General features: G+C 30.9%; 2 protein-coding genes across 2 annotated transcripts in view; both read right to left on the bottom strand.

The window, feature by feature from the left end:
* LOC145327261 (uncharacterized) overlaps positions 1 to 14,524 on the bottom strand; it is a 40,320-nt gene that overhangs the window by 519 nt on the left and 25,277 nt on the right. The window contains exons 23-38 of the mRNA XM_080170849.1: positions 13,386 to 13,558; positions 12,849 to 12,985; positions 12,400 to 12,622; positions 12,179 to 12,232; positions 7,992 to 8,156; positions 7,327 to 7,433; positions 6,756 to 6,904; positions 6,199 to 6,413; positions 5,201 to 5,837; positions 4,582 to 4,749; positions 3,992 to 4,084; positions 3,631 to 3,714; positions 2,930 to 3,013; positions 1,868 to 2,037; positions 1,636 to 1,768; positions 138 to 343 (exon numbers count right to left, since the gene is read on the bottom strand). Of these exons, the coding sequence (XP_080026975.1) occupies positions 138 to 343; positions 1,636 to 1,768; positions 1,868 to 2,037; positions 2,930 to 3,013; positions 3,631 to 3,714; positions 3,992 to 4,084; positions 4,582 to 4,749; positions 5,201 to 5,837; positions 6,199 to 6,413; positions 6,756 to 6,904; positions 7,327 to 7,433; positions 7,992 to 8,156; positions 12,179 to 12,232; positions 12,400 to 12,622; positions 12,849 to 12,985; positions 13,386 to 13,558 (2,798 nt within the window). The remainder of the gene's footprint in view (positions 1 to 137; positions 344 to 1,635; positions 1,769 to 1,867; positions 2,038 to 2,929; positions 3,014 to 3,630; positions 3,715 to 3,991; positions 4,085 to 4,581; positions 4,750 to 5,200; positions 5,838 to 6,198; positions 6,414 to 6,755; positions 6,905 to 7,326; positions 7,434 to 7,991; positions 8,157 to 12,178; positions 12,233 to 12,399; positions 12,623 to 12,848; positions 12,986 to 13,385; positions 13,559 to 14,524) is intronic.
* On the bottom strand, positions 8,041 to 11,710 carry LOC145318223 (uncharacterized). The gene is made up of 10 exons (XM_080159559.1): positions 11,637 to 11,710; positions 11,268 to 11,374; positions 10,827 to 10,972; positions 10,456 to 10,646; positions 9,793 to 10,152; positions 9,553 to 9,702; positions 9,305 to 9,448; positions 8,911 to 9,030; positions 8,679 to 8,831; positions 8,041 to 8,547 (listed from the first exon to the last, which is right to left on the bottom strand). The coding sequence occupies exons 1-10, from the start codon at positions 11,706 to 11,708 to the stop codon at positions 8,290 to 8,292; spliced, it is 1,701 nt and encodes a 566-aa protein (XP_080015685.1). The 5' UTR covers positions 11,709 to 11,710; the 3' UTR covers positions 8,041 to 8,289.

Raw genomic sequence — 14,524 nt, 5'->3', positions numbered from 1 at the left:
AAATAAATAGTACTTTAAACATTTTTCCTTATACCCCCTCTTTAGTGAAAAAACTAGGGGGGTCCGCAGGGGATACAATATTTTGCAGCTTGGGAAAAATTAATCTTGTGCAGTAAAAAAATGTGAATAGAACTAACCGTGCTGCTACAGAAAGCTTGGCTGCAGACATCACACTTATATTTCTTAATTCCTTCATGAATATCCTTGATGTGGCGCACCATATTCTCTCTCCTGGTAAACTCCTTGGAGCAGATAGTACAGGAAACCTTCTCATGGTGTTCATGCACTGATCTGATATGGCACTTGAGCGACATTTTGTTCTTGAAATCTTTGCCACACTGATACAACATAGGTATTAATTAGAATAGAGTTGCATGATTCCAAACAAAGGTTCCTTTTAAGTTGGGATAATGGGGACTATCCACAAACAAAAGTAAGTGATTCTAAGCACCTTCCAGCAGTGATTCTAAATGTTTTTTTGATGAATATACTAGGGTTATGTTTAATATCGTTATATCAATTTAAAAAGTTTAGTTTCACCATGATTTAATGTGAATAAAACTTTGAAATGTTAGACATTTTGTGACTCATCAAATGTTTTGTTGAGTTCAAACTGCTATGGCACAAAAGTAAACTTTTTTTCAGAGAAAAATGTTAATTTAGAAAAAGGAATGGTAAATTGGGTTCCACGCCAAACGTAGGAGTCCCAAAAGTAGGAGTGGAAAAACATCGGAGTGGACAAACGCAGGAGTCCCAAACGTCAGAGTGGGACAAACGCAGGAGTGGGACAAACGGAGGATTTTTAAGACAAACTTTTTTCAATTTTGATTTTTTTTCAATTTTGAATTTTTTTATACAACTCCCCCTCCCCCCCCTCGGTCCTGTTATTTTTCTTAGTTAGGTTAGGTTATAGGCCAGGGGGCCGAGCGCTGCGGCCCTAGTAATTATTTTATAGACAGGGGTATACAAAAATTTCGAAATTGTCATATTATTAAAATAGCGGACACTCTTAGGTTTTACTTAAGCAATGTCCACTCCGACGTTTGTCCAACTCCTACGTTTGTCCACTCCGACGTTTGGGACTTCTGCGTTTGTCCACTCCGACGTTTGGGACTCATACGTTTGGGGTAGGACCGTAAATTGTAATATTGTAAACAGTTTTATTAGTGTACTTTCGTAATTTATAGCATTTGATTATGTTTTGGCATATTATTTTATTTGAAGTTTTGAACTCAACAAAACATTTGATGATATTTTGTCAAAAAATGCTTAACATTTCAAAGTTTTGTTAATAAAAACCATGGTGAAACTTAATTTTTTTAGTTGATATAATGATATTAAACATAACCATAGTATAGCTAAGTCCTAAAATATTATCTCATTTCTCCAGAGAGTGAGATTGAGGCGAACTAGTTTAAAGTACCGTGTACGTACACTTAGGGTTCAAAAGTAAAGATAGTGTATTTAAATTTCAAAAAGTGTTTGTTGCATGATATGAATTAATCTATAGTTATGACACTTATGTGTATTTTAAGCTTCATAAATTGTCTGCGAGGCAAAGCGATTTAAGAATAAATGTATAGGCCTTTAAAAAACAGGGCCAACTCTATCATAATTAATCCAAAGGTTCCTGATCACAAGTTAATTTCACGTTTTCTGGCAGATGATATAGTTTCTGGTGAGCCTTCAGGGAATGTACAACAGCAAAAGTTTTGTCACAAAACTCGCATTTAAATGGTCTGATGCCAGAATGTGATGCTTCATGGGTCTAAAAAAAAACGATTTTTTAAGTTTGTTACATCTATTGCAAAAGAAAGTTCACAAATATTAGCTTTTTATCAAATGATTTTACTCTAAACTACCTTACCTTCATTGAGCTTGGACTGTAAAATTGTTTTCCACAAATACCACAGATAGCAGGATTTGGTTTGTTGTACTTTAGCTTCTGACCCTCGTGGACCAACTTTATGTGTGTTCTCATATGAGTCTTTTGTACAAAAGTTTTCCCACATTGGTCACATGCAAACGGTCTTTCTCCTAAAATATTTATTCAGGGGTGTATATTCTGCAAGTTTGACCCTTTAAAATGGGGGGGGGGGGGGGTTAAAAAATATGTGGTTGGGGGGGGAAAATTTAAAAATTAAGAGAACTGAAAACAGTTTTCTCCCCTCCTTGGCCTGGTGAAAAAAAACTAAAGAATATGTGGGAGGGGGGATAATATAAATAAAATTAAGAGACCCAAAAATATTATTCCATTTTTTCCCCTTCCTTGCTAGAAAAAAAGGAGGGAAAAAAATAAAAGTTTTTGCAGCAGGGGAAAAAAATAAATCTTGTGCAGAATATACGCCCCTGTATTTATTCTACATTTTTAAAAGCGAAGCTTTTCTATAATTAGGGTCGGTCTGTACGTCCGTCCGTAACGGATAGCTTTTTCGTTAATTCAGGCATGTTAGAATTGTCCTATCGATTTCAAATTTTGCATGGTGATTCCTTTAATTGTTAGGTACGATTTAGAAAGCATAGCAACTCTATAATCATCACCAAAATGTCCGTACGTCAATATGATGATTTTTTCTACTTTTTTAACAACAAATTTTTATGTGATCTACCTAATCATGCGATTTATCTGATTTTTGGTATATTAATTCCTGGGAATTATAGGCGAAGCAACTCTATAATCAAGTCCTAAAAATGTAAGTATGTCCATAAACATTATCCTGAATCGAGCAGTTTTTACAAATTTACTTACAATTTTGCTTTGACTCTTATACATTTATATTATGATTATTCAGTTCTGACATTATACAAGTGTTAATGTCTGTTTGTCCTACCGTTTCAGTGCTTCGCTTTTATGGATGTTGTCATCCTTGTTCTACATTATTTTCTTTACATTTTTCAAAAATATTTATTATAGATTAGAAATGTAAACCTGTATGAGATCTCATGTGAATTGTTCTCAAGCCAGAAGTTCTGAAACCTTTGTCGCATTGGTCACACTTATAAGGTTTTTCTCCTAAAAATATATAAATATGTACATTCCATTTGCAAATGACCAAATCCTAAAGTAGAAAGGGTTCTTTTAGTCTGTACCTAAATATTTCGATAGCTACTGAACAGATTAAATTTTCCCATTTTAGAGAAGCTTCACATAGGTCCCGGAATGGTTTTAATCTATTCTATATATTGATTTGAAGTCTCAGGGGGATTTTCGGCCCTTCCCCCTTTAGTTGTAGAATACCTATCCCCGAGATTTTAGGGACGCAGCCTCTAGTTTTTCTATGAAATAATATATTGATATCCTGAGTGTCTGTCTGTAACGAAGGATCTTGCTTACTATAGAACCGATATGGTTCTCCTTTAAAATGTATTCTTCATAGGTAAGATTAAGGTTTATAACTACTATTGGGGAGGGTACCACCACCTTCTAAAGAGAAATCGCCCCAAGAAAAAAAATAAACTCCCCCAAAAAAAAAATATTTAGGTATACTTTTTCTTTTCAAAACTAAAACCTTGTAGCCGCTTGTATACTTCTATTAACGGAAAGTTTTTTAGTAAAATTGCGACTATAACGTTGCTCAAACGTGTTGTTTCAACATCCACAAATAAATTAAATATTTATTTTATTTATACCTGTATGAATTCGCATATGTTCTTTTAAGTGAAATGGGAGTAGGAATGATTTGTCACACAACTCACAGTCAAAACTAATATCTTCTAAAAAAAGAATAAATCTCTGGTTTATTATCATGAAGAAAGCATTAAAGTAAAACACTAGAGGAGGACCTTGTGCCGACTTTCAATTGTGTCTTTGAAAATCAACCAACAGTGCCGAGAATATAAACACAGCCATGTAGCAAAAAATAATTTGCAAGCAGACGAAAAAGGTCATTGGAAAAGGGGGGCAGGTAGTTACCTGTATATACATCTATAATATAGATCTTTTAAGAAAACTAAATGTGTAATTTTTAGTAATCTAAATGGAATATCTTACCTCTAACTTCATGAACTGTAAAAAGATGATGTTTTAATTTAGCTGGCTTTACAAATGCTTTGGAACACAGATGGCAAACATGTTCAGCTTCTCCTACAAAATGATATGTTTATAATTAAATAAAAATTATTATTTATCTTTATAAAAGATTAGATGCAACCTAAATATTTAAAAGGATGAATTGATTATGTATAAATGGTGTATTTATAGAGTAGATGTATTATTAATGGTCACAAATTGAGAAAACTTAAATACCAAAAAAAATTACCTATTTCTATTACATAAAAGTTCTGCTAAGAAACAACATATATATTCAATATAAAAATAACCATTGCATACATATTAACAATACAGGCAGTCATAAAACTATGCATTTAGATCAAAAACCTAGTTTTAAATAAACATACGCCATTTCCGGTAATAATTACATAGATTCTACGTTTTCTAAATTGTACCTAACTGTTACAAGAATCAACGATTCAACCTGCTAAGTTTGAATTGGATTTAAAAATAACATGCCTAAATTAACAATAAAAACCATCCGTTATGTACAGACGCACGGACATACACTACTAATAGAAAAAACCTACCTGAATGTTTCTTCATGTGAGCAGTCAAAAGTTCTTGTTTGTTAAAGGACCGTTTGCATTGTGTACAATTAAACTTGACTTTGTCCATGTGTCTCTTCCTCATGTGGATGTTCATAAATGCTTTGGGATGCTTCTTTCCACAAATCAGGCACTCTTCCAGACCTTCTCCTAATTTTAACAGCATATTAAATCGATGAGCTTCTACTTTTGTATAATATCAAGCGCAAACTGTCATATTAGCAAATAAAAGGTAAACTTTGAAAGTTAAATGTTGAAAGTAAAACAACATGCTGTTCTGGAGATTTAAAAATGTGCAGAAGTGAATGCACAATCTACATAAATGCTATCTTTATTACATACGATTTTCCATTTCTAAAGGAAAGAAAATGGGATTTATTTGTGCCCTGTCACTTTAGTTTTGACTTTTTAAAACAAAATTATATACCTACATAGCATGGGAACAATTTATAATATTTAATCAAATATTTTGTTTAGTTCAAAAGTGCATTTAAAACGATTATTTCCTGATCAAATCTGAAAATATAACAGATAATTAAAAGTATCTTATTCTTAAAACACTTTTTACATCCTAAATGACAAGAATATAAGAATTGTTTACCTGTATGATAACCCATATGATGCCGTAGCTTGTCGACAGTCATTTTCTTTGCACAAATCTCACAATGAACTTCATTATCATGATTATTCATGTGCTGCCGTATCGACTTCATGCCTTTTCTAACCTTGCCGCATACTTTGCAAGTAAATGGTCCTTGGCCGTGGATTTTTCTGTGTGCAATCATTTTGTTTAGAGTGGGAAATTTTTCATTGCATAGAAAGCAGGTGCTCTCGTTGTGGGATTTAACATGTTCTCTCATTGATTTTAAATCTTCAATAAGATCTCCACAAGTGTCACATTTAAAGGGTCCAGAACCATGAGTTTTATAATGTAATTTTAGTTTATGCGTTCCTTTGCATACTAGATCGCATAGTGAGCATTTAATTAAATTTGACTGGTTTTGTTTTCTTTTTACCACTTCTTCATGTCTATTGTAGTGTTTTCCAAGAAGGCGTTTGTTTTCAAATTCTTTACCGCACACCAGGCAATTCCATGGACCGTTCACATTACAAGATCTGTAATGAATCTTCAGTGGACCAAACCCCATAAATATAAGTCCACAGACAAGGCACTCAACTTCTCCGTCTTTCATAACATCTACGTCCAAGATGTAGCGTTGTTCTCCTTCAACCAAAGGCTTAAAAAAATATTCATATTTTATTTTATGCCTTTTACGTGTTTTAAAAGAAATCAAAGTCTAAGGAAAGCATAACGTTCTAACTTCTTTAGATCTATAGAATTCTTTACAAAGACTTAAGTATCTTAGTAGTTTTAAGCTTCATTAAAAAGATATTAAATAGAACCATAAAGCGTTGAAACAAAAGTGAAGGATATGTAAATGAAGTATTATTAATCTTTCCCCTAATGTAAACAAGAAGACACTTTTGTTCTATTAGGTTTGGAAATAAACAGTAGTACAATCTCATTATTATTAAAGAATAAAACTACTAAATATAACATATGTACATTTACAAATTTAAAAAGTATTAAAAAATTACCTCTTTTTTCTCTTTCTTTAATTTCTTGGGACTTTTCTCAATTATTGGTACATAATCCTCATCATAGTAGTTATCCTGATCCTCCAGGTCATTATAGATCTGTTCCAGGTAGGCTATTTGTGCAGAATCTTGGGCCTCTACCTCGTTTACTTCTAATTTTATGCCCTCTTCCTCTAGACTATCTTTATGTTCTTTGGCATCAAGTGGGTCTATCACTAAAAATACGTATTATTATTTTTAACGTATTTATCCTTATGCACTACAAAGGGGGTCATTTTTTCGTGTAATTGTATGTAACCTTAAAGTCAAAAGAGATTATTAATCCAAACCTATCTTAATTATGACCATTTCATATTTAAATATATAAACATTTGGTCATAATTTAAAATAGTTTGACTTTAAAGCGCATTTGATTAACGGTTACAGACATTAACTTTTCGGAGCATAATTCTCAAGTTTTAACAATAAAGGAATTTTTTGTTATTTTAAGGAACAACGTTCCTTCCTCCAAAATTCATAGATCAATCAATTCTAATGTATATGATAATAAAACTTACCTTCAATAGGTTCTAGCTTTGGATTTGCGATGTTAGGGGTTTGTTTTGACTTAATCTCCTTCTTGATATAATTATCAAGCTTGTCTTGAACATTATTTACTCCACTTAATATCAAATACGACTGCTCCGCACTCCATGTTTCTTGTATCCTATAGTTCAGAAAGTGTTAAATCAGGTGATATAAAAAGAAAAATTATTTCCACAATTAGCGCAGCACACAAAATACGAACAGTATGTCACACACACACCACATGCACTTCAACAAAAATACACACCAACGGCTTACACAAACCAGGTGTTTGTTAGTAATCATAAACGTAAGAAACTTTTTTTAAAACTGTCCAAGGAAGCATTTAAGGATTTGTTAAGAATAGTCTTAAACAGTGATGATAGAACAGACCTTACTAGAAATTAAAATCTTCGTTAGAGCCTTACTTGAAGATAATCTCTACAAGTATACCAAGTTTGGATAGGGACACTGAGTCGAGGCTTGGCTTAAACATGTCCGTTATTCAGGTGAATTTACTTGGGTAAAAATAAGTCATAATAGTTGAAAAAAGTAAAAACTTACCGTTTGTTTATTTCTTCTGCATAGGCTTCTAATAATAACTTTGTTTTCTTTAATTCTTCAAATATTTCTAATAGTTCATGGTATTCTTCTGCTTGAAAATCTATCAACTGAAAACGAGTATATTAAATAGTTTTAAAAATTAGCGCAGATCTATGTTCTTCCTTTTTTTAGACTAAGAAGAAGAAGATCTTAATGGACAAGATGATGACTCTAATAATGTATCTACTGAAGACAATGAGCTGCAAGAGCTTAGATTTATCAAGACTATAGCCAGATGCCAATACATGAAGAATCAGCAGCTGCCAATATTAATATGTCGTTAATGCAATGTTGTCAGATTTATGTTTATTGATGATGCATGACTGGATCCAATTAGATGATTGTTTCAGAGTAATCAAGCCTGTTATACCGTAAAGGTGAGCCACTTCTTTATGTATGAATGTTATATGATTTTTGGTAAGTAGTGCCTCTAAATATTTTGCAAGTAATATACAGAAAACAATGAGGATAAACCACATATCATATACATGATTTTCTAATAAAATATCAATTTTATTTTTGATAGGTATGACTTTTGTTAAATTAAATAATTGAATGGAATAAAGTCTGGAATATTTTCAAGTTAGACTCTATTATCTTCAAATCAATTTAATAAGGAATTGAACCTGTTTATTATCCACTAGGTCTTTTATATCAGAATCATTCCGCTCACCATTTTCTATTTTCATTTTGTCTAAAAAAGTAACAAAATTATAATTTTTCAATAGATAAATGCATCTTAGGTATAAAAATAAAATTATTATCATATGTAATTGTACACTATTGCACATCTTTACAAAAACATTATATAAAACTTGGCCATAGCCATGAAAACCTCCACAAACTGGTTAAATGATTTAATAAAAATAATTTAAATGCAAGAATTACAAGTTATGGACTGAAACATTTAATTGAGTATTATTACTAAACAGCCTTCTTTTTCCCTTTCTTTTTTATAATCTCTGGATGATTATTGTAATGTTTTGCCATGCAATATTTGCTGTCAAAATCTTTCTTACAAACAATACACTGGATAGGACGACCATTCAAATTGCAAGTTGGGTAGTGCACATTTAGTTTATCAAATCCTGTGAAAATGAGTCCACAGAGAATACATTCAACCTCGCCCTCGTTCAGAAAATCAACTGCCATGATGTTTCTTTGTTCTTCTATGCTGCCAGACTAAAAAAATTACATTTACTTTAGGTAATAAGTTTAAATCTTCAGATTGCATTTAATCCATTTTCAATCAAAGTAAAATTTATAAAGGGAAATGATATACTTTTGATGTATAATAGTATAATAAAAAATACCTCGATTTTATTTATTGTAATATCTATCTGTTCCATTTCTTCTTCGTTTTCACCTTTGAAGCTCTCAGAATTGAGAACTTTTGGGTTTGGTTTCAAATCATGAGAATCATCGGCATTTGAAGGTAACTTATTTTCTTCTTTTGTCCGGATAGACTATAAAATAATATGAGTTTATACAATGTTTTTATTTTAAGTGTTTTAAAAAATCATTAAAGACTATTAAAAAACATGCCTTTCTTTTTTTATTCTCTTGTTTGTTTTTTGGTGATTCATTTGTATTTTTACAGTTTTGTTCCTTTTGTTTGATCAAGCTCCGTCTGTTCTGTTTTCTTCGTCCTCTTGGACTGGTTGACTGAAACATTAAATAAATACAGGGATCTTAAAGAATATGACGATAAATAAAATTTTTTATTCCATTCCCAATGATTGCAAAAGTTTATACACTGCTTGTTTGCACCAACCAATCAAGATTTAATAAGGTACACCACCAAGCAAGATTTCAAGATAACTAATGATGAGAGATTGAGTTTATGAATCTTTTAGTAAGTGTTAAAGCTGAGCTACTTTTAAACATTTTAGTTTAAGAACATGATAACATAAGTTTGGCTATGAAACTAAATACTAACCTCAACTTTTGCAAGGCTATTTTCAATTATTTCTGTGGTTTCATTTTCACTACTTAAATCAATGCAATTGCCTTGTTCAATGTTTTCATGATTTCGGTTTGATTTAAACAGTTTTTCCTCTCGTTCTTCTTCTTTAACAATCGACTAAAATGCATGTTGATACATAAGATTAAACGGTTAGGTGCAGCTATCGAGATCTGCTGACATATAACATAATTGTAATTTCATTGTGTTAAAAAAATAACTACCTCAACAATATCTATTGTAAGATCACTTTCATTGTTTCCTTTATTTTCATCGTTGAGATTCTCTTCTGAGTCTTCCTCAATTATGTTTATCTGTGGAGATTTATTTAAGGAAATTTTCCTTTTCTTTGATGAATTTTCCACATTTACTAACTAAAGTAATATAAAAGTTATATTAAAGATATAAACAATTCTAATTTTAATTAATAGAAACTTTACAAGAAAAATATCTTAAGTGGTTACCTTTGTTTTTTCAAATGTATCTTTTCCTGATTTACTTGAACTCTTCAAACTCTCTTTATACAGATGTTTCAACTGTGCTGATTCTATTAGTGTCTTTGAATTTAGTTGATTTTCTTTTCTTTTCAATTGCTCCTTGTGTGTGTTATAGTGTCTAATCATGCTGACCTTACCCACCCCACCACAGTAGCTTTTACCACAGAACAGGCAGTTCCATGGACCATGAATGTTACAATTTCTGTAATGAATGTTTAAATCATCATAACTTTTGTAAACAGTTCCACATAACATGCATTCCATTTCTCCTTCCTTCAGAGATTCTACTTTCAAAAGGTGCTGTTTACCAGAGATAGTAGTGATATCCTGAAAGAAAAAATATTTATAACTAAGATTTCAAATTAAGGCAAATAAATTTCATTATGCTTCGGTCGGGGGGCTGCCACTTTTACCACTAGCAAAATTATAGTCACTGTGTTTTTGACAAAAAGTGGGTGTGTTTTTGTCAACTTATAAGATTCAGGAAACATTATTTTTGTTAAAAAAATTATCATTTTAGACATTTATACATTTAATACATTATTTTGCTAGGAACTATGTTTATTTCTAAATCTTTTGAAAAATAAGATTTTTTTGAGAAAGTAAAAGTTCATAAGATTTGAATAATACCTTGCTTTTATCGTTAACTCCTCTCATGGGTTTCTTTTTAGGAGGCTCATCATCATTATTTAAATTTTGTGACCCGATGTCAACAAATACTTGCTCTTCATTCAGAGATTCATTTGCTTCTAATTTTATTTCATCGAGTATGACAGTTTCTTTTGATGTTGATCCATCATTTATGTCCAGTGGATCAATTCCTAAAATTTATATTTGTTAAATATAAAAATACATAAAATACGAAACATTCACATTATATAGTCTGAGACATTCTATTTTAAAAATGCTCGACTATCTAAACAAAAAATATTCTTTTTTGTCCACTCACTTGGTGGACATACCAAATTTATAAAGTAGCTTCGGTAAAAAATATTTCTTACCATCTCCAGGTTCAAGCTTTGGTTTTACTACGTCAACAGTTAGATCAGATTTGACATCCTTGTATAAGTAATTGTCCAATTTGTTTTGAATATTATCAACTTTATTGATGATCAACGCAGGATTGATAGTCCATGTTCTTTTGGCCCTAAATTAGAATATTTGCACAAAATTGATAAAAAAATGGATACGTGGGTTTAAAAAAAAACAAAACAAGTAACTATTATTATTTTGTACAAAATCATCTATAAATTTCAAAACGTGTTCTAAAATCATAGAAGGGTTATGAACGGTGGATTGTATTCAAGTTTTGGAGATATTTTATAAAACTTTTGAAGATTTATACAAAGAAAAAATTTAGTTATTTGTCTACCCCCCATAGCCGATTCAACAATATTTGCTTTTTTAAAGAAGATTGTAGGTAAATCTTTTTTCTAAGTCACCTTTTTTCTACTTCTTGTATGTAAGCTTGAATGATTATTTTTGTTCTTTTTAATTCTGCAGATATTTCAAATAAAACAGAATTTTCCTCCTCTGGATATTCATTTATCTAAAACAGGATTACATAATTATAAAATTTCTACTATGTAGTTTTTAATATTTGTTAGGAGTGGGGAAAGGGGAGGGGTGCAATATCTTCTTAGTGTGAAGCGCAAAAAAACTTAGATAAATTTTTTTGCCCTTAATTCTGTGTTATGAAATAACATTAAAAATCTTTAATTTATGCTACTTAACATTTTGCTGCAGTGAAAACTTCAATCAAATTGCAATAAGACATACTGGTTTTTAAAAGCCTATTTATTAAATCTTACCACTTTCTCATTCATCTCTGAATCAAACTCCATCTCAATTAAATCCTCATCATCAAGGTCTTCAGTTTTCATTTTGTCTGAAAATATATCAAAATAAATATATTTACATAATTCAAATAATAAGTTTAAACAATAATAAATTGCATCAATAATATCATGTAAAGTTTGTAACATAACTTAATACTGTACATATGATGATAGCTGATTATAAAACTTTGAATTATAACAATAATTGGTAAATGAGAGTATTTGAAAGAGAGATAGGTAATATTCAGTGATTTTAATAGATTTGGATGTAATGTACTTTTTGTTTTATTTGTTATCCCCTATTTTTCATACCACATTTATTAAGATTAGACATACTTTATTTTAAATGGGATAAAATCTCTCAGAATATCTGTTTGTTTTAAGTAACAAGGTAAATGTTTCCATTGAAAAAATAGATCTACAAAATGAAATTATCCATCTATCCATTTCTAACTACAACTCTTTTTCTTGTGGCTGTACAAGGAACTCTTTTGTGAGAAAGCTTTGTTGCAAACTTCACAGGAGTAAGGCTTCTCTCCGGTATGGACTCTTGAGTGCTGTGTTAACATCTGAATAAAAATTTAGTTTTAATGTAAAAATAAAATTTTACATTGAAAAAAGCTCACTGATCTTTCTTGTATAGATTTACAGACTAATGATATATTTTAAATCTGTTTTGTATTATATATGTACAATATCTAGAATGAAAAGGGCAAAAAAATTCTTTGTAACTTACCGTAATACTGCTAAACGCCCTGCTACAAATTTCACATTTAAAGTTTTTAATTCCTTCATGAACATCTCTAACATGTTTCAACATATTTCCTTTTCTCGTAAATTCTGCATTGCATATAGTACATGGGACCTTCTCTTCTTTTCCGTTGATCACTTTTCTTCCATGAGTATTCTTCTTGTGTACTCTTAAGGATACTTTGTTTTTGTACTCTTTTCCACACTGAGGAATAATATATTAGTTGAAAAGTGGCACAAAATCTTGGTAATAAGTACATATCAATGTATTTTCCAGAGGCATTAATAGCAAATATGTGTGCAGTGCAACCATTTCAACTGATGACAATGGTTTTTGGTGTAAATTGAAACTATTGCTGCTAAGTCAGGCATGTGACTTTCATAGCTTTATAAATATAAAAAAGTATAATATAATATCAACTAATATATCCCTGATCACACGTCAATTTCTCGTCTTCTTCAATGGAGTGATGCATTTTCACGTGGCTGTTCAGGTTGCTAACAAATGCAAATTTTCCGTCGCACAACTCACATTTAAATGGTTTTTCTCCGGTATGAACAACTTCATGAATCTTAATAGCAATTAAACGTTATCATTTTCTAGCTAAGTGTAGTGATTTAGCTGCAGTATTATATTATATATCATGATCTACAAAAAAAAGGTCAAAAAAGAAGTATGCAGAAATATGAACTTATTCAATCCCTGAAAATTTCAGCCGTCTATCTTAAATAAGGGTCGAGAAAATCATATTAACTGAAAAATCTAGAAATCGATCTAGCTTCCCAATTAATCGACAAATCTTAATGAAACTTAGGAAAAATACTAAAAATGTGAACTATTTATTTGATCCCTAAAAATTTCAGGCATCCATCGTGAAAAGGAGCCGAGAAAATCACGTTTCCCCAAAAAACGTTTCATAAATACAGACGGACATTTCAATTTGTAGAGTAGCTTCGCTACTAAAAACCTACCTTGAGACCACGTTTGTTGGTAAACGTTTTGCCGCACACTCCACACATGGCAGGAGTCTGATTCTGGTTGTAGGCCAACTTTTTGCCCTCATGAACCAACTTTATATGTGTCAACATGTGAGCACGCTGAACAAATGTTTGGCCACACTGATCACATGCATATGGTCTTTCACCTAAGAAGTAAATCCTCATTATAATAGGAACAATTATCAACATGCAAAGCTTAATTATAATCATGAAAATGGATGGAGAAAAAGTGAAAAGAAACATTGAAAAACAAAAAATGACAAACCAAATCGAATTGACAGTGTGCTGGCTAAGCCACAAACCTAAAAAATTCAATGTCAAGGAAAGAAAACGAGTACCCCTCCTGGTCAACTATTCATCTGTACCTGTAATCCTGCCTGTACCATGAAGATGTTATAGTAAAATTATTTTATATATTTTCTTTCTTTCTGTTTAAATTACAAAAAATATTAAGCAAAATTTTAAAACTTATCAAACCATTTCAGAAAGATAATTCAATTTTTAACTCCGTGTAGCCACCTCATGTTCCATAGCTGGCTCAAGACCAAGGAGGAAAATGAAAAGTAAGCTTTCTTATAAAAAAATGTAATACAAAAATTCCTTAATTTTTAATTCAATTGATCAATTATCAAATTTTGTTATTAATTTAGAATGTGACTGCCATATGAAAGATTGTGTAGCTGCATTAAATTAATCTATCTTATTGCAAGAAGTGCTTGGTTGCATAAGAATCAAGGTAACTACCTTTAGTACCTACCTAAAAGAACATTTATAAACTTTTTAATAATTTGTTACTGTGTCCTTAAAGAAATCAATATTTAGACTACAAGCTGTGTACCTGAAAAGCTGGTCAAATAATTGTTAACTGTGTACCTATTAGGTAATAATCAAACAAAAATGTATTTTTTTATCATTAATTTTATATCATTAAAATCTTAGCCTAAATATATTATTCAATTTAGATGTTTGTTGTGCTGTACCTGATATTTTATGTTGGCATAGCAGCCTTCTTACCCTTCTCTGGTAAATATTTAATAAAGAAAAATTCAAATTCAAATACCCAGAGATAGTTAAATTTTAATAAAAAAGAAAAGAAAAAATATTTAATTTTT

This window comes from Acartia tonsa, chromosome 1 (assembly GCF_053477335.1).
Source record: "Acartia tonsa isolate MP-2025a chromosome 1, ASM5347733v1, whole genome shotgun sequence".
NCBI lineage: Eukaryota > Metazoa > Arthropoda > Copepoda > Calanoida > Acartiidae > Acartia > Acartia tonsa.
This window is presented reverse-complemented; position numbering and strand designations above follow the sequence as displayed.